The 24189-nt window shown below is 36.5% G+C and overlaps 1 protein-coding gene across 1 annotated transcript in view; it reads left to right on the top strand.

Annotated features, from left to right (window-relative positions):
- Positions 1-24189, top strand: part of TNNI3K (TNNI3 interacting kinase) — a 297506-nt gene that overhangs the window by 31368 nt on the left and 241949 nt on the right. Inside the window, exon 7 of the mRNA XM_060304278.1 lies at positions 18409-18519. Coding sequence (XP_060160261.1) covers positions 18409-18519 — 111 coding nt within the window. The remainder of the gene's footprint in view (positions 1-18408; positions 18520-24189) is intronic.

The raw sequence follows: 24189 nt of genomic DNA, 5'->3' as shown, positions 1-24189 counted from the left end.
TTAATACTCACAAAATGAATAATGTGATTTTCAAATCGTTTTATTGGCCACATTCAATTACACACCCCCGAATGCTGGGCCTGCCTCAGACCTGAGTATTTTTCACAAATGAGGGCATCTCTGGTTTCTAGCAACATCTTGACTTTTTTTTTTTTTTTTTTCCTTCGGTACGCGGGCCTCTCACTGTTGTGGCCTCTCCCGTTGCGGAGCACAGGCTCCGGACGGGCAGGCTTAGCGGCCATGGCTCACGGGCCCAGCCGCTCCGCGGCATGTGGGATCTTCCCAGACCGGGGCACGAATCCATGTCCCCTGCATCGACAGGCGGACTCTCAACCACTGCGCCACCAGGGAAGCCCTGGTTGGGTTTTTTTAAGGGGTCAAATTTATTGAGGTATAATTTATACACAATAAAATTCACAATTTTAAGTGTACAAGTTGATGACTTTTGAAAATATGTATATTCATGTACCATCATTGCTATCATGATATAACACTTTTCTATCATACACAAAAGTTCCCTCATACCTTTATGCAATCAGTTCCCTCCTCCATGTCACCTGACCTCTGGAAACCACTGATGTCTGTTCTATCCCTATAGTTTTCCCCTTTCTAGAATTTTATATGAATGCAATCTATTCAGTTTGTTTTCTTTTATATATGGTTTCTCCCACTTATCATAATGCTGTTGTTGTGTGTTTAGTAATTCATTTCTTTTATTGGAAAGTTGTATTCCCTTATAAGGATATACCACAGTTTATTTAACTATCCATCTGTTGAAGGATTTGTTGATGGTTGTCTTTACATCTTGACTATTATAAATAAATTTGCTATTAACGTTCTTGTACAAATCTTTGTTTGAACTATGTTTTTATTTCTCTTGGGCAATATCTAGGAGTGAAATTGCTGGGTCATATCATAAGTGCATTTTAAATTTCAATAAAAAAATGCCGAACTCCTTACCAAACTAGCTACATCATTTTCCATCCCATCAGTAATGTATTAGAATTGTAGTTGTTCCACATCTTTGCCAACACTTCATATGGTCAGTATATTTTATCTTAGCCATTCTATTAGGTGTGTATTCGTATCTCATTATGAATATATTGAATTGCCCCAGTGACTAATGAAATTGAATAGATTTTCATTTGCTTGTCACCAAATTTTTTTTGGTATAGTGTCTGTTGAACACTTTTTCCCATTTTTAAATTTGCTTTATTGTTTTCTTGAATTGTAACAGACTTTTATATATTCTGGATACAGATTCTTTGTTGGATATATATTTTGCAAAAAATTTCTCCCATTCTAGGCTTGCTTTTTCATTTTCTTAACAATGTCATTTAAAGAGAAAAAAGTACTATGCATTATTTTTTAACTGATGACTCTAGTGATTACACTATAGATCCTTAACATATCACAGGTATTTTTGTTAATATTGGCCTACTTCACTTTAAATGTAAGACCCTTCCAATGATATAGTTCCACTCAATCTTTATTCTTTATACTATTGTTACCGTATACCTTACATCTATACATGTATAATCTCCAATACGTTGTTAGAATTTTTCTGTTAAGCATTAATATCTTTTAAAGAAAGTAAGAGAAGAGAAAATATCTTTGGTTTTCAGCAGATTGGTTATAATAATCCTATGTATGATTTCCTGTGTACAATGCTTTTTGAACATTGAGTTTCTTAAATCTGTAAATTCGTTTTCATCAAATTCAGAAATTTTGACCATTATTTTTTCAAATATGTATGTTAGATTGTTTGATAATCTTCCAAATATTACCAAGTCTCTGTTCATTTTTTTCAATCCCCTTTCTGTTTTCAAAATTTGATTATTTCTGTTTATTTGAATTCAGTTTCAACACCATTTCTCTGCCATCTTCCATCTGATTCTAATCTACTAAGAGTTATTCATTTCAGATGTATTTTTCAGTTCCAGAATTTCCACTTACTGTTAAAATATAATTTCATCTTCTCTGCTATGATTACTCATCTGTTCATTTATTTTTCCATATTTTCATTTAAATTCTTGAACCTATCATTAGTGACTACTTTAAGTGCCTTATCTGTTGTTTCTAACATCTGGATTACCTTAGTGTTTGTTCTATTGAATGCTTTTCCTTTTGACTACATGTTACATTTTCTGGTTTCTTTACTTATCAATTTTTATTGCATGTTAGACATTATATATTATTTGTTACAGGAAATCTTCATTATGTCATCTTCCCTTAAAGGTGTTGAATTTTTTTTCTCAGGCAGAAGGCTAGGGCAATCATGGAATATTGTGGGGGCTTACTTTGTATCTTTCCCTTCTCCCAAGATCACAGTTCTTTCTTCATGTTCTTCATTGCCTGAGAATAGTTGTGTCATATATTTTGTTCCACTTTATAGATTTCACTTGTCAGTAGGGAAAATCCATACAAGTTATCCTGTCATGATCCCATATATTTTTAGATTGCTTCTAAAGTGATCTGCATAAGACACAAATCTACAATGTCAATGTTCATTTAAAACTTTCTATGGTCACCCATTGCCTGTCTAATAAAATTCAAACTCCTAAATTAGATATTCAAGATCCCTTAGTTCACAGTTTTGCTGAATTTACTTTCCAGACTCTTTTTGTGCAGGCTCTGAACTTCCAAACCTAATGGTTTTCAAATTTAATGTGCATGAGAATCATATGGTAACTACAGGCTTAAAATGAATATTTCCCTCTCCATCTCACACCAATCTAATTTGGTACATCTAGGATAGGTTGAGAATATAAATTTTTTATCAAAGAGTCAAGGCAGTTTTGATGCAAACAGTCTAAGGCTACATGTTGAGGATCACAGTTCAAGTCTTGCAACTCAAATTGTGACCAGAGAATCAGCTGCATCTGCCTCAAATGAGAGATTTTTAGGAATGAAGAATCTCACTCCCTATTCAACCAGAATTTGCTTTTTTTTTTTAATCCCAGAAAGCAGGTTTGCAGGCTAAAGTTTGAAAAGCACTGTTCTAGATTACTGCATTCTTTAGTTTAAGCACTTTCATACTTCAGTGTTTTTATTCTTGTTATTTCTTCTGCTTAAATACTTTTTAATTTATTTTCCTGATAGGAAAGTATTATTTATTTAAAACCAAGGTAAACTGAGTCTTCTTGAGCTTTCTTGAACTCTCAGATTTTACTGTACTATCTTTTGGGTTTCAGTTACACATTCACATTCTTTTTTATTACAGCACTTGTAATTATTTGTTTATTTCTATATTTCACATGTTGGACTGTGAAATTCGAATTTGGTAGTGAGTCTTTTTCTTTCTGATTCCTCAGTGTATAGGACCTGTAAAAGATCCTTGATAAATACTCTTGAGAAATTAATGAGTACCCAAACATTAGTACAAATAATACTTGATATTTATTGATATAATAATGTACCTTAATAAATACTGTTAGCTTAAAAGCTACACTATTCATGTTCATATCTCAGTTCTAAGACTTAATAGTGTTCATCTTCAGGCAAGTTACTCTCTCCCACTGTCTCTCTGAAATGGAGCAAATAGAATTACCTATTTCATTGGGTGGTTTACAGTTTTAAAAAGGACAAATCATATGCAGTATGACATGCAGCAAAATACTAACACATAGTAAATACTTAATAAAAGCTAATTATTATTGTTGAACTTCTATTTCAATAAACATTTAATAGAGACCTAATGTGTCAGCTATTTTACACAGAAAAATAAAAAGAAAAGGACCATGTCCTCTGGATTATTGCATTCTGAAGAGATGAGAATACCTAATAATAGATATCAAAGAAATGAAGTCTATACTTAGATCAATGGACTCCAAACATTTTTTATCATATGCCATATAAAATTAGCACCTCAAAATGCATATAATTTTTTATAAATTATAATCGTGAATAAAAATCACCAGTAAATAGCTCAAGGCAAAGTAAACTCTTTGGCAGACAGTGTTAAAATTTGTGGACATAAATTCATACTTCAAATATCACTTTTGATAATATCAAAATATTTTGACAAATTTATACTCAAAGATAATTAGACTGCCATTAATTTTACCTAGAAATTTAGCTTATACAAAGCTCAGGTAAGTAGAATGAAAAACGCAGCTCTGCCATTTTCCTTTTCTTCTTCTTACATTAATAATATGTATTTGATCTATAGTTTCATCACAGGAATTTTCTGAAGATAATATGCCATTTTTTTAAGGATCAATTCAGTTAAAATAAGATATTCAAATCTATAAATCCACTGAATTTGGCTCACATAGCTATAATGAATCCTCATATACTAAATGCTAAAACTCATATATTAAATGCAGGCAACTCTCATCTTCTCTCTATTTGGAATTCCAAGTATTGATTTCTTATACTTTGGGTACTGTATGTAACACATGACAAACTGATATATGAACTGAGACCACCAGTGTAAATTTTCATGTTAAATATTGGTAAAATTTTATTATCTTTATATATAAATAAACATAAGCAGAATTTCTAGTATTTTCTTCTTGTACTTTAATGAATATTTCCTTACAAGACTCCTGTCATATTTGCATTCCACTTTGGGGCATACTTCTTTAGATGGTATCTAAATTGTACTCCTAAAATGAAATACAAGACTTTGGGGAAAAAATTGAGATTTATATAGTTTCAAAGATTTTAAATAAGAATGTTAATGGGGCTTCCCTGGTGGCGCAGTGGTTGAGAGTCCGCCTGCCGATTCAGGGGACACGGATTTGTGCCCCGGTCCGGGAAGATCCCACATGCCGCGGAGCGGCTAGACCCCATGAGCCATGGCCTCTGAGCCTGTGCGTCTGGAGCCTGTGCTCCACAATGGGAGAGGCCACAACAGTGAGAGGTCTGTGTACCTCACAAAAAAAAAAGGAATGTTAATGAACAAAAGTTTATTAGATCATCTAATTTAACCTCACATATACAGACAAACCACTTGATGAAATTTCTTTGTGAATAAAAAGTAGCATTTTGATTAGTCAGATTCTTTTTAGCATTTCACGGGATAAAAGCAGATATTGAATGATCAGTTATTCTATCCTGTAGATGTCTAGCAAGATCTCATTCCAGTCATTTAGAAGAATTATTTTATATATTTATTACAAAGGGGAAGGACAAGGAAGGAGGGAAAAATTTAATTCAAGCCTATTTCTGTCTGGGTCACTAGACCTAGGTTCTTATTGCTACACAACCATGCCTATCAGAAAACTCTGTGTTTTCTAATCCTGGTGATTCATAGCCTGGAAACCACTGTATCTTTTGTCCATATATATATTTTTTTCCATAACATATGTGTTTGATTGCAAAGTTGAGAGATTTTTTTAAAACTGTCCTAAATCCAGGACCCAAAGCACTTTTGCATACTTAACTTCCAGTTAAATTGCTACTTTTTAACACTGACTTGATCCATACTTTAAGGAACTAGGGAATATTTATACCCACAAATTAGAGCAATCTTTAAGATGGATTTTTTTTATACTCACATTTCTTCTTAGTAACCAAATACTTCATAATCTCTTTCTAAATGAACATGTTCTCAACGAAAAGATAGTAGGATTATAACTAAAGATGTTAACATATCCTTCAGTTCTTATTTTGGACAGCACTATTTCTTGAAGAGGATTCCCTGACCCCATCCCCCCAGGGCTGGATTACATACCATGTACTCTTAGCACCTTATCGCACTGTGAATGCTGCTATATTTCACTTTCTGGTTACTTCTCTTCACCTTCCTCTAGATTAGGGGTCACAATCTCTCATGCTTTCAGGAATGAGGCAGTTAACATAAATAAATGAAGGTGTTAGATAATATAGCAAAGTTAAATGGGAACTAATAGACTCAATGTTTTTGAGATACAAAAAGCAGTGGACACTATAGCAAGTTAGAGAATTTATGCCCTATGTGAAGGGAGCAGTCAATATTCAGGTCCAGTTAATCGTTGCCATATAGGAATGTAAGCCCAGTATTGTCCCAAATTTCAGAAAATCAGAAATTATATCAAGTTTCCTGATACTTGTTTGTTGACCATTAATTCACAAATTTTAGTTTTAAATACATGTACACATATACAGTACAAACCATGTACATCATTTCCCATTGAGGCCTGTTTGTAACCTCTGATAGGAATTATGAGCACTACTAAGGCAAGGACTGGATCTAAATTGCTTATTATCTTATTTGAGCTCTTACAACAATTCCTGGTATATATTCATCAATATATGTGTTACATAAATAAACGAATAAAGTTATAATTCTGTGGTGACTGGGAAAAAGGAAAGTACTTCAAAGGAGGAAGAATTATGTTGACATTGAACAAAATAGTGTCCTATTTTGGTCATTAGAATTGGAAATTAGGAAATTGTCAGATATCTCTGTAAGGGATATTTTAGTGAATTTGTGGGAGTAGAAAGTATGAAAATGGATTGAAAATAAATTGTGTTAGGAAAAAGGAGGCAATGAATATTGATTGCTCCTTCAAAAGGCAATATTGGGCAGTGTCTTGATAAGTGGTGGGATCATGGAAAGATTTCTACGATAGTGTTTTTGAATCTTTTTTTAAGGTCTTGACTCTTTGGATAAACATAAAAATTCACAGTCTGTTAAAATTTTTTTAATTAAAAAATAAAATATAAGTGAAAGCAAATTAAAGAAATTATAATATTCAATTTGCTTTTTCAAACAGCATGTATTTGCATTCTCCCAAACTTCCAGAGATTCTGATTAGCTCCTCCCTGTTAAATCATATCTATATTATTGAAAGAGAAGACAAACATACTCAAAGGCCAATTGGAAGCAGCCCACAGGAAGAAAGTGATTATGGGAAACTGGAAAAGGGTCAGCAGAGGTGATGAGAAAAAAAAAAAATAGGGCAAAAGCAAATTTGGAGCTATTACCCTAGTAAGAGTACATGTACTCAATCTAAGAGTGTGTTCCTTCTCTTTTTTCTTTCATTTTTTCAAAATTTCAAGCAAATTCAAGTATTTCCACCACACTGAAGTCTTTAATCATTTATATCTTTTGTGAAGATAAATTCAGAATTATTTCAACAAGAGGCATGTAGGTGTGAGCAGTTATTTTTACACTGATTAATGGATCCTTTCATTGGCAATGTCTATGACACATGAAGCAGCTTTAGTCCATTAAATTTTTATACCTGGAACTAAATATATTTCATACTGAAGCCCTGCATAGTTCTTTGTCCTAGAAGAAACCTTAATGTTCTTTGAAGACTACAAAACTGCTTATATTACTTTTATCTTTACAAACACAAACAGGCTATAACAGTTGCTATGTCGGGTTAATTAGGTTTATGAAGAAAAAACTGCTTAGGTAGGCACATTATTAAAATATTTATTTATATGTCTTATTTTCACACTCAGAAACGCTGTCTTCTTTCCAAAGCAAGTTTGGTTCTGCCTTGCAGCTTGATGGGGCACTTCAGGGAGCATTAATATCAGAGTTGTATAGGATATTACAGAAAACAATTTAGTCCAATTCAGAAATACGTCCAATCCCAGAAATACTGGGAAACGTCCAGTATAGGTAAATCTATAGAAACAGAAAGTAGATTAGTCATTGCCTACAGCTGAGGAGGATTGAGATGCCGTAGCTAAAGGTACACCGTTCCTTTCAGGGTTGATGAAAATGGGGGGGCTTCCCTGGTGGCACAGTGGTTGAGAGTCCGCCTGCTGATGCAGGGGACATGGGTTCGTGCCCCGGTCTGGGAAGATCCCACATGCCGCGGAGTGGCTGGGCCCGTAAGCCATGGCTGCTGAGCCTGCGCTGAATATACTAAAAACCAGTGAATCGTACATTTTAAAGGGGGTAATTGTGTCTGTGTGTTATATCTCAATAAAGCTGTTACCAAAAAAAAACAAAAAGGAAAGAAATTGACGTATTACATGATTTTTTATTTTTTGTAATTTTTTTAACATCTTTATTGGAGTATAATTGCTTTACAATGGTGTGTTAGTTTCTGCTTTATAACAAAGTGAATCAGCTATACATATACATGTATCCCCATATCTGAAGTGGGTCTCTTGGAAACAGCATATATAAGGGTCTTGTTTTTGTATCCATTCAGCCAGTCTATGTCTTTTGGTTGGAGCATTTAATTCATTTACATTTAAGGTGGTTATCGATAAGTATGTGCATATTGCCATTTTCTAAATTGTTTTGGGTTTGTTATTGTACGTCTTTTCCTTCTCTTGTGTTTCCTGCATAGAGAAGTTCCTTTAGCATTTGTTGTAAACCCGGTTTGGTGGTGCTGAATTCTCTTAACCTTTGCTTGTCTGTAAAGGTATTGATTTCTCCGTCAAATCTGAATGAGATTCTTGCTGGGTAGAGTAATCTTGGTTGTAGGTTTTTCCCTTTCATCACTTTAAATATGTCCCTTCTGGCTTGCAGAGTTTCTGCTGAAAGATCAGCTGTTAACCTTATGGGGATTCCCTTGTATGTTATTTGTTGTTTTTCCCTTGCTGCTTTTAATATTTTTTCTTTGTATTTACTTTTTGATAGCTTGATTAATATATGTCTTGGCATGTTTCTCCTTGGGTTTATCCTGTATGGGACTCTCTGTGCTTCCTGGACTTGACTGACTATGTTTTTCCCATATTAGGGAAGTTTTCAACTATAATGTCTTCAAATATTTTCTCAGTCCCTTTCTTTATCTCTTCTTCTTCTGGGACCCCTATAATTCAAATGTTGGTGCATTTAATGTTGTCCCAGACGTCTCTGAGACTGTCCTCAATTCTTTTCATTCTTTTTTCTTTATTCTTCTCTGCAGTAGTTATTTCCACTATTTAATCTTCCAGGTCACTTATCTGTTCTTCTGTCTCAGTTATTCTGCTACTGATTCCTTCTAGAGAATTTTTAATTTCATTTATTGTGCTGTTAATCATTGTTTGCTCTTTAGTTCTTCTAAGTCCTTGTTAAACGTTTCTTGTATTTTCTCCATTCTATTTCCAAGATTTTGGATCATCTTTACTGTCATTACTCTAAATTCTTTTTCAGGTAGATTGCCTATTTCCTCTTCATTTGTTTTGTCTAGTGGGTTTTTGCCTTGCTCCTTCATCTGCTGTGTGTTTCTGTGTCTTCTCATTTTGCTAAACTTACTGTGTTTGGGGTCTCCTTTTCACACGCTGCAGCTTTGTAGTTCCCATTTTTTTTGGTGTCTGCCCCCAGTCACTAAGGATGGTTCAGTGGGTTGTGTAGGCTTCCTGGTGGAGGGGACTGGTGCCTGTGTTCTGGTGCATGAGGCTGGATCTTGTCTTTCTGGTGGGCAGGACTGCATCTGGTGGTGTGTTTTGGGGTGTCTGTTACCTTATTATGATTTTAAGCAGCCTCTCTGCTAAGGGGTGTGGTGGTGTTCCTGTGTTGCTAGTTGTTTGGCGTAGGGGGTCTAGCACTGTAGCTTGCTGGTCATTGAGTGGAGCTGGGTCTTAACGTTGAGATGGAGATCGCTGGGAGAGCTTTTGGTGTCTGATATTATGTGGACCTGGGAGGTCTCTGGTGGACAAATGTCCTGAACTTGGCTCTCCCACCTCAGAGGCACAGGTCTCACACCCGGCCGGAGCACCAAGACCCTGTCAGCTGCACGGCTTAGAAGAAAAGGGATAATAAAAGAAAGAAAGAAAAAATAAATAAAATAAAATAAAGTTATTAAAATAAAAAAATAAAGTATTTTAAAAATAAAAGAAATTTGAAAAGTAATAAGAAAGAAAGACAAAAGAGAGCAACCAAACCAAAAAACAAATCCACCAATGATAACAAGTGCTCAAAAACTATACTTAAAAAAAAAAAAAAAAAAACAACCAAAAACACAGACAGACAGAACCGTAGGACAAATGGTAAAAGCAAAGCTATACAGACAAAATCACACAAAGTCCATCGCTTCAATTTTGGGATGATTCGTTGTCTGTTCAGATATTCCACAGATGCAGGGTACATCATGTTAATTGTGGGATTTAATCCGCTGCTCCTGAGGCTGCTGGGAGAGATTTCCCTTTCTCTTCTTTGTTCGCACAGCTCTCGGGGTTCAGCTTTGGATTTGGCCCCACCTCTGCATGTAGGTTGCCTGAGGGCATCTGTTCTTCGCTCAGACAGGACGGGGTTAAAGGAGCAGCTGATTCGGGGGCTCTGTCTCACTCAGGCCGGGGGGAGGGAGGGGCACGGAATGTGGGGCGAGCCTGCGGCAGCAGAGGCCAGCCTGACATTGCAACAGCCTGAGGCGCGCCGTGCGTTCTCCCGGGAGAGTTGTCCCTGGATCACGGGACCCTGGCAGTGGCGGGCTGCACAGGCTCCCGGGAAGGGAGGTGTGGAGAGTGTCCTGTGCTTGCACAAAGGCTTCTTGGTGGCAGCAGCAGCAGCCTTAGCATCTCAGGCCCATCTCTGGGGTCCGCACTGATAGCCAATGCTCCATCCATCTCTGGAGCTTGGTTATGTGGTGCTATGAATCCCCTCTCCTCGTACACCCCGAAACAAAGAGGCAAGAAAAAATCTATTGCTTATTTGGCAGGTCCAGACTTTCTCCCGGACACACTCTGGCTAGCTGTGACGCACTAGCCCCCTGCAGGCTGTGTTCACGCAGCCAACCCCAGTCCTCTCCCTGCGATCCGACTAAAGCCCGAGCCTCAGCTCCCAGCCCCTAGCCACCCCGGTGGGTGTGCAGACAAGACTCTCGGGCTGGTGAGTGCTGGTCGGCACCGATCCTCTGTGCGGGAATCTCTCCACTTTGCCCTCCGCACCCCTGTTGCTGCGCTCTCCTCCATGGCTCCGAAGCTTTACCCCCGCCACCCACAGTCTCCGCCCGCGAAAGGGTTTCCTAGTGTGTGGAAACCTTTCCTTCTTCACGGCTCCCTCCCACTGGTGCAGGTTCCATCCCTATTCTTTTGTTTCTGTTTTTTCTTTTTTCTTTTTCCCTACCCAGGTGCGTGGGGAGTTTCTTGCCTTTTGAGAGGTCTGAGGTCTTCTGCCAGTGTTCAGTAGGTGTTCTGTAGGAGTTGTTCTACATGTAGATGTATTTCTGATGTATTTGTGGGGAGGAAGGTGATCACGTCTTACTCCACCATCTTGAAGGTCTCCCGCATTGCATGATTAAACATCTTAGAGTCAGAGTGGACTGAGACATAAGGTGAATATTCCCATTGAATTAGGTCAGTCTTGGGGACAATACATTTAATATAAATGTATAAATTTGTAAGGATATGGGGTTTACTAACATTTCCACATGCTTTATTCCATTTTGTCCTCATTGCAGTTACATAAGATGGATTAGATCCAGCAGGTATTAGATCCCTTTTCTGTGAAGAGCACATGGTCAAGGCTTGCACATGAAAGGCAAACATTTTGGAGTAGAAGGGTGGTTGGGGGTGGAAGGTAACATATCATTCAGAAAAGCATAGGATTCAGTCAGAAGACCTAAGTTCAAATTCCAGGTCAGTTTTGATTTAAATGCACATTAAAAGAAAACATTTTATCATATGGTATGCCTGTTTAGTTCTTGAATAGCAAACTCTGAAAGGGATTTAGGAGTGCAAGAGATTTATGTGGAAGTGACACCTGTGAAAGGAAAAGGAAGGAAGGAAGAAATGTTGGTCAGCAGGAGCTGTCAGACCACAGTGCAGCCTTGCTAAAATCTCTGCCAGCCCAGTGGGAGCTCCAGAGCACACATTGCCGTTTAGAGGGGTGTCACATTGAGTGGAAATGGCTAGGTCTTTTTACCACCACCTTTCTCAGTCACTGACTGGGGGCCACCATGAAGAAATCGTAATCTCAGCTCTAATGCTGCAGTGAATCCTGAATGAGCTAGCTGAGGGAAGCTGCCAGCTAACCACCCTCCTGGCACACTTTCTTGAAGGGAGATCTGAGTGGCACATCTCTACATCTTCCAAACATGGGGAGATTCTCATGATTTTATAGTAAATGAAAAAGGGAGATTACCTACCTCTATGTGTAGTATGAGCTCAATTGTGTACATAGTAATTGATGATAAAAATTGTTTCAAACACTGTGATAAATGCATTACATGATTTGATTTAATCCTCACAACTCTATGAGATTCATACTATTATGAACTTCATTTTACAGAAAATAAAAAGAACCCACAGCTCAAGAGGTTAAGAAATGACTTCCAAATGTAGGAAGTGGCCATCAGTATGCAAATACAGGTTTGCTTTGCTGTGCTAATCTGTGCTCTATGTAGTTTTATGAAGGTACATACCTAGGAAAAAGAATGAAAGAAAATAAACACACACATAAATGATAATAGTGATTAATGGTAGGACTACAGGTTATTAAATGTTTATTTATTCCTTTATTTTCTATATTTTCTTCTATGAGATATTTTGATTATCTGTTGAGGCAAAACCAACTACCCCAAACTTAGTCCTATAATACAACAATCATTTTATTATTCTCATGGATTCTCATTTCAGAAATTCAGACAAGACATAGTGGGGATGGCTTGATTCTGCTCTACTGTATTTAGGGCCTTAGCTGAGAAGACATGAATGACTGGGAGTTACTCCATCAGCTGGGGAATTAGAATCCTCTGGAGGCTTCACATGTCTGGTGCCTGGGCTGGGGTGACTATAAGGCTGGTTTTAGATGGGTCATTTGATTGGAGAATCTTTATGTGCTATGTACCTTCTCCATATGGCCTAAGCTTCCTTACAGCATGGTTTCCTCAAGTTAGTCAAACTTCTTACATGGTAGCTCGGAGCTTCAAGAGCAAGTTTTCCAGAAAACAAGGAGGAAGCTATGTGACTTTCTATGGCCTAGCCTTGGAAGAAACATAGCTCACTTCTGCCTTAGTCTTTTTTTATTTTTTAATAGATTTATTATATTTATTTATTTATTGGCTGTGTTGGGTCTTTGCTGCTGCACGCAGGCTTTCTCTCGTTGCAGTGAGTGGGGGCTACTCTTCATTGCAGTGCATGGGCTTCTCATTGCGGTGGCTTCTCTTGTTGCGGAGCACGGGCTGTAGGCGCACAGGCTCAGTAGTTGTGACTCACGGGCTCTAGAGCGCAGGCTCAGTAGTTGTGGTTCATGGGCTTAGTTGCTCCACGGCATGTGGGATCTTCCCAGACCAGGGCTTAAACCCGTGTCCCCTGCATTGGCAGGTGGATTCTTAACCACTGTGCCACCAGGGAAGCCCTGCCATACTCTTTTGGTCACAATCCACCCAGATGCAAGGAGATGGGTCATAGATTTCACATCTAAATCATAAGATTGTAAATGAATGCTTGCTATATTTTAAAACTTCCAGAGGGCATATTTCCATAAACAGAAGAAAGTAAAATTTAGACATTAAATAGTCCCAGTTTAATTTTTATTCTGGAATAGAATTGGCAAAAACATTTGTGTGTGTGTGTGTGTGTGTGTGTGTATGTATGTGTGTGTGTGTGTTTTTAATTTATGTAATTTGGTAGTAGAGAATCTGAGCTCTCTGACACTAATAGCTACTTTTCCTGGAATTATCTATAGTAACAATTACAGAGTTAACAAGAAGCAAGAGAGTAGATTCTGTATTAGAGTTTTATGCGTAGGACAAAGTTGGAGTCGATACCAGTACAAAAAATTTTCATCCATTTACATAAATCTTCAGAGGTCTATTGTACCCCCAATTCTATTTTTCAAGGAGATAGTTGGACTGATTTTTTTGTCCAAGCTTCACCTTTCCACATAAGGATTTTCCTTTGTTTAAAAATAATAAGTATTGTACATGTGAATGCATTACAGAGGCTTATTTACCCCCGCAGTTTAGAATGCTTCTGTGTGGCCCACTGAATAATAATAATGTAAATTTGGCTAGAGAGGGAAAAACCTAAGGGAAAACCTGTCAGTTCCCCAGAATAATATTCCTAATGCAAGTCTTAAGAGGCTTTCTTTTAAAAAACTTGCCCTCAGATACTTTAGTATATTGCAGAGTACAAGTAATAAGCGAGATCAGCTTTATAATATTTAAAATTTGCCTGATGTTTTTATTTTCTATCAATTTCCTTTCCAGGAGATGTGCACCAGATTGCTGAATTTTAAAATTATTCCATCAGGAAACAATATTTCTGTAGAGTAGGGGAGAAATATTTGGGACTTGTCAGTTAAATACAACAAAATACAATAAAATGGTATCCTCTCAACTGTTTCCTTGAGCTTGGCACCAAATAAAGACCAGTGAAAGCACTATGGAAAGTCAAAAGTGAAGTATGGACTTTGGAATCATACAGACCTGAGTTTGTATCTAGCTCCAACACTTACAAACTACTTAAGGCTCTGCAAGTACTTTAAATTCTTGAAACTGACTGTCATCAACTATAAAATAGGGTTTATAATATTTTTCTCATAGGTAAATTGTGAAGTTGGAAAGAAATGATTTTACTTGGTACTTAACCCATAGTAAATAATTTATAAGTAGCAGTGATTGTTTTGTTACATTTTAGCATAGCTTGGTAAAATTAGAGTTCTATTTTTATAGTACTTAATAAATACTAAGATATATTTAGATCAATCAGAGGTCAGCTTGAGAAATCCAACAAAGATACGAAAGGGTAATTTATTACTTTTAACTTTTGACCACATTATTTGCCTATTCTGAAGGAATCACAACACGCTTTCTCTTAAAATCCACAAATTCCAGCTAAATAAAATACAAAGACAGTTGAGGAAAAGATGAACGTGTGTTTACAAGAATCTGCCTGATAGATAAATATTTCATATGCTCCATGATTTTCATATAATTTATTTTAATTTAGCCTAATATGGTACTTGTCATAAGGTAGATGTTCATTAATAAATATTTGTTGAATTAAAGAATATCCATCTTTTTAATGATTTGTATGAGTTCTTCATATATTAAATATACAAACCACTTGTCAGTTTTATATGTTGTGTATATTTCTCCAATTTGCCATTTATCTTATAATATTGTGTTTTTCTAATACTTTTATTTGCTCATACTTCCCTCTATTAAAAAAATGATTTTATGCTTAAAAATACCATCTTCACCTCCCTGCATTTAAATGCCTGTCCATCGGCAAGGAAAAATGTTTTAAGGTGATGGCTTTCCCGTTTATCTAGACTATTCATGTCTTTAGCCCTCCCCATTCAAAATTAAAGGTTATTGGTGAGGTGGGAGTGAATTTCTGTGAATTGTTTTTTTTTTTTTTGGAGGAGGCAGAACTAGTAGACGTTTCTTAATTTCCAGTACTGGTTCAGAGCTTTTTTATGTTTTATTCTTTTGATTATTTCCATGAGTAACTAGTGAAGCAGAAGTGAAGTGTGGGGAGGAAGTAAAACGAAAGGAGAAAGAGGAGCTAGACGATGGAGTCAAGTCTATATCTTTTTTGGAACCTATACTGAGTCTGAGACGTCCATGTCTAATGGTAATGAATTTACTTAGTATTGTTTTGCCAGGTACCATTTAAGTGCTTCAGTGTATATGCATTATCAAATCAATTGTGGATATACAGTTTATATATGCATCAAATCAGGTGGATACAGTTGTTGTCCCCTTTTTTTATAACCAAGGAAATTAGTGTAAATGTATTATGTAACTTGCCTTAGATTACATAGTCATTAGCAGAGCTGGTATTCTAACTAGGGACGCTAATTCTAGTACCCACAATCTTAACCCTGCATCGTAAGTATACCATATTTAACATGTGAAAAACAAAACATTTTATTTCTGCCTCAGAAACTACCTTTTCCTGTTCTTCCCTATCTCTGTGTCATGTCATTCTACTGCTATTTATTGCTCTTGGAAAAAATTTGAATACCCAATACAGTGGCCTGCAAAGTCCTACAAGATCAGATATCTTTGACCTTATCTTGCACAATACTTTTTCCTTCTTTTATTTCTTAACCTTATACTCAACACTGGCCTTAAACACACTAAGCTTACTTCCATCTTAGGACTGTTGCACTAGCTATTCCCTGTCATTTAATGGCCATCCTCGAAATTGTGACTTAGATTTCCCCTTTTTGGAATTTACCATTTATCTCAAAGTTTACCTCCTCAGTGAAGCTTTCCCTGACTACTCAATTTAAAGTAGTCATTTTATCATTTGCCTCTTTCCTCTTATAGCCATTGGTACTTTATGACACTGTATATAATAATTTTTATTTGTTTATTTTCTCTGTCTCCTCTCACATATATACACAGTAAAAATATAAGCTCCATGAAAGCAGGGATTTAACTATCTCTCTCACCTCAGTGTTCCCACTGCTCAAACATTGTTTCAACACATATGTTGTGAGCATATTTATATATTCAAGAAGTTTTTGTTGAGTGTATGAAAGGTTTATTGAAAAGGAGAATGATGTGGTCAAAACTGTGTGTAAGAAAATTTATCTGCTAATAGTGTAGATGATGGACTGCAATGAAAAAAGGCTTAGTCAAGGAGACCATTCAGGAGGCTATGTAGGGTGATGTTGGAAATAAGGAGAAGAAATGTGAGAGGTACTAGTGAGTCAAAACCAGCAGAATTCTGAAACTGATTGAGTTGAAGTGACTCAAGGTCAGTTGGAATAAGAAAGTGCCATTAATGTGAATAAGGAATGCTAGGAGATGATAAGTCACACTTGGGAAATTATGAATGGTATTCACGAGCGCTTTTGAATTTTTAATTTGAGATGCCATTCGTAGGCAGGATATATGGAATTTAGACTTAACAGAGAAGTCAGGACCAAAAATGAAGTTATCAGATTGTATAAGAATTACCAAAGGTGGCAATTAGAATGAGAAAATAGCTTAGGGCTAAGTTCCTAAATCAGTCAATTTTTGGAGACAGAAAGGATATAGATAAAATTAGCTTACCTCAGTGGAAAAAATGCTGGGTTTTTTTTGTCTGTTTGTTTGGTTTTTTTAGAATGGAGAAAACGTTAAGTCTGTAAACTGAGTAGAGGGAGGCAATGGAAGAGTAAAGGAAGATGAAATCTTTAACTTTCTTGCTAGAGCAGGTGTAGAGTGGAAGATTTGGAAACTATAACATTAATTTTTTTATATGAAGTTCTTTGCTAAAGTTTTTCAATTTTTATAACTTCTCAACCTTCACTTATGTGTGACAGCATTAAGAAATCAAACTTCATTTTTTAATGGAAGGATTTTCTTTTTTTTTTTTTTTTTGCGGTACGCGGGCCTCTCACTGTTGTGGCCTCTCCCGTTGCGGAGCACAGGCTCCGGATGCGCAGGCTTAGTGGCCATGGCTTACGGGCCCAGCCACTCCGCGGCATGTGGGATCTTCCCAGACCAGGGCACGAACCCGTGTCCCCTGCATCGGCAGGCGGACTCTCAACCACTGCACCACCAGGGAAGCCCTGGAAGGATTTTCTTAACTGACAGTATTTGAAATTTTATGTATATGCATAAATGCAATGCCTATCCCATGAAGACTTGATTTTCTTGCCACTGGGTGTGTTTGAGATATTGATGGGCCAAGTATTATAGAAGTTGTGGTTTGAATTCTCACTTTGAGGGAGAGAGTTAAACATGAAGAGCTTTCTTTGCATTCCCTTCCAGATCTGGAGTTTTGTGAATATGTGGCCCTCCACATTACTCTTTTGAGTGTTCTGACTTATAAAATGAGGTTTATAGTAGTTATTTTTCATAGGATTACTTAGAGAAATATTTAATTCATTTTTTATCAACAACTATTTTTGAAGTCTCCATGTGCCAGGTTTAAATAAGTTAATGGGTATGAAAGTTTAATTACATAATAAAAATTCAATGAATGTTAATTTCTATTAATATTATTAAAAAGCATCATGTCTCTCCAAAGATAGAAATACAGTGCAAATAATAGTGTGAAGAAAGGAAGGATTATTTTGGTCATTGCATAAAGTATTCTAATTTAAATGCTCAAGCAATGTTTCAAACATTTTCACTGAGCGAAAACATTTTAATGAGTCAAGTTAAGAAAGACACTACTGATTAATTACATATAGAGCCCATGACACTATGTCGTTAATTATGTATAGGACCCATGACACATATGTGTTAGAGGAAAATCAAGTACTGAACTACCATGAAGTGGCCCACTGCAGCCAGTTCAATAGTGCAGTTTCTGGAGAAAGCACATTTATTGGAGTGACCTACATGTACGTTTGAGTTGAGTTTGCAAGAGCCTCACCATAGGTAAATGTCCTTTCTGTCTTTCATGGTCAAGTGGTAGAAGATTGATTATAATTGAACAGCCTGTCATCTGTTCCTACATTTCAACCATCTGAGAGCTGCTCTTTGCTTTCTCATGTGCTCTTGTGCCAGAAATCACACTTAAGTTTTCTTTGAGCGCCTAAATTGGCTGACAGTCAGGGAATCAATATATCCTGTTGCACAGTGTTCAAAGCTGCTATTGAGAGAAAAATAACACTAAAGATGTGTTTCCTTGCAGGATAGTGCAGAATTGATCACTTCTCTGCTTCACAGTGGAGCTGACATACAGCAGGTTGGGTATGGCGGCCTCACTGCCCTGCATATTGCTACAATTGCTGGTCACCTGGAGGTAAGTCATATCTTGGCCACCTTGAAAACAAACCTACCTCTTTGGATTCTTGTTTTCAAATGGTGGCTTTTGAGATTCTAGGGGTTGGTTTAATTTTAACTAATGAACACACACACATTTCTTTTGGGGTTCAAATTAAGCTATATAAATATTCTTTTGATAGTAAATTCAGTCTATTTTGTAACAGTGTAATCAAACATCAATTAATATAAAGATGGCTGGATATACAGAGGCTATATAGCAGTGATTAAAAGCATAGGTATTGGAGTCAGGCAACTGTTTCCACCACTTGCTATATTTACCTCAAGCAAGTTACTGTACCTTCAGACACCTCTGTTTTCCTCATTTATAAAATAGAAATAGTGATAAGCCTATTGTAATGATTAAATTAGATAATCGGTATAAAGCACTTTGCAGATTGCTTCATTCATGGTAAGGACTCAATGAAAAATTATTCATTAATTCATTCACGTGTGCATTATTTGATTTATTAAGCATCTGTTGTGTGCCAGATACTGTTCTAGTTACTGAGGTGAGAGTAGCAATTAAAACAGGCAATTGTTTGAAATTTAGTTGTAGTGTTGTCTATCCCTCTAGGTGTACACAAAGCACCGAGCTGATCTCCCTGTGCTAGGCGGCTCCTTCCCACTAGCTATCTATAAGGAAACAATAAGGAAAAAACAAACAATAAGGAAAAAATATTATATAATGTTAGTAGTGAGTACAAGAAAAATAATAAAATGAGGTAAAATGAAAGCAGAGTGAAGAAGTGGACACCATTTTAAATAAGCTATATAGTGAAGCTATCAGTAATATATATAGTAGTATCTGCAAAGGCCCTGGGGCAGAAAATAGCTAAGTGTATTGGAGGGGCATGAGTGAGCCAAAGTCAGTAGTGTATATGGGCTGGAGGCAGAGTGATGGAGACAAAGTCAGGTGATGGTTACAAACAAGATTGCAGTGTTTTAAAGGCCAGAGGAGGGACTCTGGCTCTTATCTTAAACTTAATTGTTGAGATATTAATTTCATGTATGCAGAGCACTTTAATTTACATTGTTTATTTAATTTACTGAACATATCCTCATGAAATAGTTTTTATTGTCACTGCCATTTAGTAGTTATAAAACAAAGGCTCTGTACAGTAATTGTTTTTACAGATTACAAAGCCATTGAGAAAAAAAAGCCATGTCTGGAATCTTGGTCATTTTACTCAAACTTCCATGATTTTCACACTCTATTAATTGTGGTAATCACATGTAAGCTCAACAGTGTAATAAATAAGCAGTCTTATGTCTTCATTATTAAGTAGTTATCTATTTCTCCCTTTTAGTCATGTTGCAAGTTAAAGTGTACTTTCCTCACTTACACACACATGCACAATTGTGAACAAATAGAGTTGCATATAAAATCATAAATAAAACCTGTAAAATAGGTGTGAGTCATCCCTCTTAACAGTGTAAAGTTGAAGGGCTCTTCATTCAATAAATATTAATATATCTCAATGGGAGCGAAATAGTTTCCTTCATGTTGACATTTCCACTCCTTACTATATTTCCCTGAAAATAAATTATCTTATTTCCCAGAAAATAAATCTTTCTTATGAAATTTATTATAAATATAAGTGAATTTGTATTACTTATTAGGAGAGGGGAAATCCCATTAGAATCACTTAAATGTAAATGGTTTCCAAAAAAGAAACCGAGGTTAGTGATAAAGGGAAGGTAATTATATGAAGTCTGGGTAGAAGAATTAATGAGGTAGACATTAAGTCCCAGTGACTAACACATTCAACCTCTTAATGCCAGGAAAATGACAGAAGTTTGGTTTTTTTTTTAACATCTTTTTGGAGTATAATTGCTTTACAATGGTGTGTTAGTTTCTGCTGTATAACAAAGTGAATCAGCTATATGTATACATATATCCCCATATCTCCTCCCTCTTGTGTCTCCCTCCCACCCTCCCTATCCCATCCCTCTAGGTGTACACAAAGCACCGAGCTGATCTCTCTGTGCTAGGCGGCTGCTTCCCACTAGCTATCTATTTTACATTTGGTAGTGTATATATGTCCATGCCACTCTCTCACTTCGTCCCAGCTTACCCTTCCCCCTCCCCATGTCCTCAGGTCTATTCTCTATGTCTGCATCTTTATTCCTGTCCTTCCCCTAGGTTCTTCAGAACCTTTTTTTTTTTTTTAGATTTCATATATATGTGTTAGCATATGGTATTTGTTCTTCTCTTTGTGACTGACTTCACTTTGTTTGACAGTCTCTAGGTCCATCCACCTCACTACAAATAACTCAATTTTGTTTCTTTATGGCTGAGTAATATTCCATTGTATATATGTGCCACATATTCTTTTCAGAATATGTTTTGCAAAACAAAATCCTTTTTGTCTAGTACTGAGCTAATCACATTTTTGAGTGATAGAATTATAACAGGGTCAAAAACAAGGTGGTTAAGAGCTTGGTCTCTTCATCTCCTATTCAAATAACTGTTTTCTTGCTTTATCATAGTATGGAAGGAGATATTATATTGATTCTACCAGCCTTAGGGCAGATTTTACCAAAATAATTCCAAATAGATCTCTACTCTTGTCTCATGGTTCTCCATGGGTTCTCCAACTTCCTTCATTAGCTCTGATATAACATTTAATGACTTTTATAGTCAATCATGGATACTGCATAAAGCAGGTATGTATACGTTAGTCTTTATTCTCTTCTTATCTAATGAGCTAATTAAGTTACAGATCATATAGGAAAATGGTATCCAAAAAACCTGAAAGCATCATATTCAAAATACAGAATTTTTTAATTTGAAATATTTCCTTCACAGCTGTTAATTGCAATACCCACTTTTAATGCATTTCCCCCCACACACACTCATTCATCCATTTAGCAAATATTTTTGAGCCTCTACTTTTTCCATAACATTGTGCTAGAATATGGGAATGATACAAGAAAATAAGGCATAGATTTTCCCCCTAAAGACTTTATAGTGTAGCTGGACACACAAAATAAATACACAAGAAAGTTTATATAAGCAATTCAAAAGTAAAATATCAATATAGTCATAACTATAGAAGAGAAAGAGTCAAAGATCAGAGTGGGTTTGATATTAGGAATAATTAGAAATATGATCATTACATAGCAAGGAATGGCAAAGAACACAAATTTAGAAGTGTTAGGATTTTACTGGGAATAGAGATCAAGGTGGACTAGAAGATTTAGGGAAGGATTTATGAGAGGTGGTTTGAAATTGGGCTGAACTTTGAAAAGTGGTAAGAACTGGACATAGAAAAGAAGAGGAATCATGTCTAAAACTGAGGACAAATGAGTCGAGTACATTTAGGGGAGAGTGAATAGAATGATAGCATGAAACAGATTGTGAAGGGTCCTTGTAGGATGTTAGGAATGGACCAGATTAAAGAAACCGAAGGGCTTCCCTGGTGGCGCAATGGTTGAGAGTCCGCCTGCCGATGCAGGGGACACAGGTTTGTGCCCCAGTCCGCAAAGATCCCACATGCCGCGGAGCTGCTGGCCCGTGAGCCATGGCCGCTGAGCCTGCGCGTCCAGAGCCTGTGCTCCACAACGGGAGAGGCCACAACAGTGAGAGGCCCGTGTACCGCAAAAAAAAGAAAAAAAAAAGAAACTGAAAATGGAAGTCCAAGGAGTTTAACTCAATTCAATAAGTAACTATTATAGTTTATGATGTACAATACACAAGACTATATGGTGTGGTAGATAAAAAGATGAATAAAACACAGAAGTTCCCACACTTAAAGACACTTACAGCCAATAGGATTTTTTTCCACTAGGAAATGAGGAGCCATTGAGACTTTTTGAGCAAGAGAATGATTGGAGACATGATAAATAATGTGTTGAAGAGGATTTCTCTGACTTCAGTATTTAGTGTGGATTCCAGAGTGATGATATGATGATTAAATAGACAAAGATAAAGGATTGGATAAAGGATTTAATTCTGAGGAAAAACCAGTTACCTCCAGACACGTTGATTTGCTGATCACATACAAGTTTTCAAGTGGAAATGTTTGTTAATCATTTAAAAATATACAACTAGTATTCAGTGGAGAAGTTGGGACTTAATGAAAGTTTTTGGAAATTATACGTGATATTTGCAGCCATAACAGTAGCTGAAATTTGGCCAAGGGCTAAGCCTAAGAGAACATCCACAGAGACTTTAGGAATTACTGAATAGCCATTGAGGAGACAAAGAAGGATTGGTCAGAGTGGTGTGAGGGAAACAAGGATAATATAGTCTCACAATAATTAAGGGTATAGAGAGTTTCAATAGATAAAGATCCTGGGTATCATATGGTGTAGAAATGTTGAGTGCAATAGGGTAAAATATACATAATAGTATTTATTTGCTATACCAAAAATTTAGATGCTTATTCCACTCCTAGTTTTTACTCTTAGTTAGCAGGAATGGTGGCAATGGATCAGTGGGAGTTTCCTTTCATTAGTAGTCACTTTCCTTTATTGCCCACATTTTTCTGTGAAACGATAACTGATGCTAAGTCTGACAGGCCTCTTTGTCTACGCATATCAAATTCAGACCCTCCATTAGTGTCTCAAGTGTGTTTGTCCTCCCATAATTGTAAATTCTATTAAACAATTTTACAATAAAATTTACATTGACTAGGCAGCTGTCTTCTTCAATAATAGAGGAGAACACGTGCTGCAAACTCCTAGACATGCTGACTGCAATTTGAGACTCAGATTTAGATTTACTGTGCTCTGAAAAGCAGGCAAATATTGGTTGTCCTGAGTCTCACTACTTCTCCCTGGCTAATTTATCCATCTATCAATACATATGCATGTGCTGCTTTATGCAAGGCCGGAGACTCTGTCGACAGTCAATAAACATGCATTAAACTCTCTTCTCCCCTTTGAGTCCAGAGGGTACATGAGTCATATACTCTCTCAAGCATGGAAAATGAGAACAATTAACTAACATGTGATAGTGTTTTATCATTCACATACGTTTGTCGTTTGGTTCACCTGTGAGATAGTTACCTTTAGACTCAGTTTACCAGTGAGGAAACTGAGGATTGAAGAAGTTAAATGACTTCCACAGGACCATGCAGATAATAAATAAATGAGATGGATAGGACTCAAACCTGGTTATCTGACTTCACATCTGTAATTTTGTAATTAAAAAAAACAATTACTCCCTTATGACTCTTGTATGTATTGCTGAAACAGGGCTTGCAGCCATAAGACACCAAACAAGTATTGAGAAAACAAAACAGAAACTGAATATGTTACTATCTAAGGCCCAGATATTGCTACATGTACAATTAAAGCAATATTAATTGATTCAAGTATAACTGTATATGGCACTTAGTAAATGGGCATAAGAACCCATGGAGATATAATGCATGTATGTGAGCATTCAATACACACACATACCCTCACATGCACACACATACATACACCCCAAGTGTATACACCCCACTTCATACTTAGTCTCGAGTATCTCTTTTAAAAGCTGTTACACTTTGGTGTTTCACGCAGTCGTTTCTGCAGTTATCAGGAGACAAATCAATTATGTGTAGCTTTAGGCAACTGAATAGCAAAGAGAAAAGCATGTCTGGGATGATGCAATATATAATGTATAGGAACTATGGAGTGTTTTCTTTTTCACAGA

This window comes from Globicephala melas, chromosome 1, assembly GCF_963455315.2.
Source record: "Globicephala melas chromosome 1, mGloMel1.2, whole genome shotgun sequence".
Lineage (NCBI taxonomy): Eukaryota > Metazoa > Chordata > Mammalia > Artiodactyla > Delphinidae > Globicephala > Globicephala melas.
The sequence above is the reverse complement of the archived record's forward strand: the minus strand, read 5'-3'. Positions and strand labels throughout refer to the sequence as shown.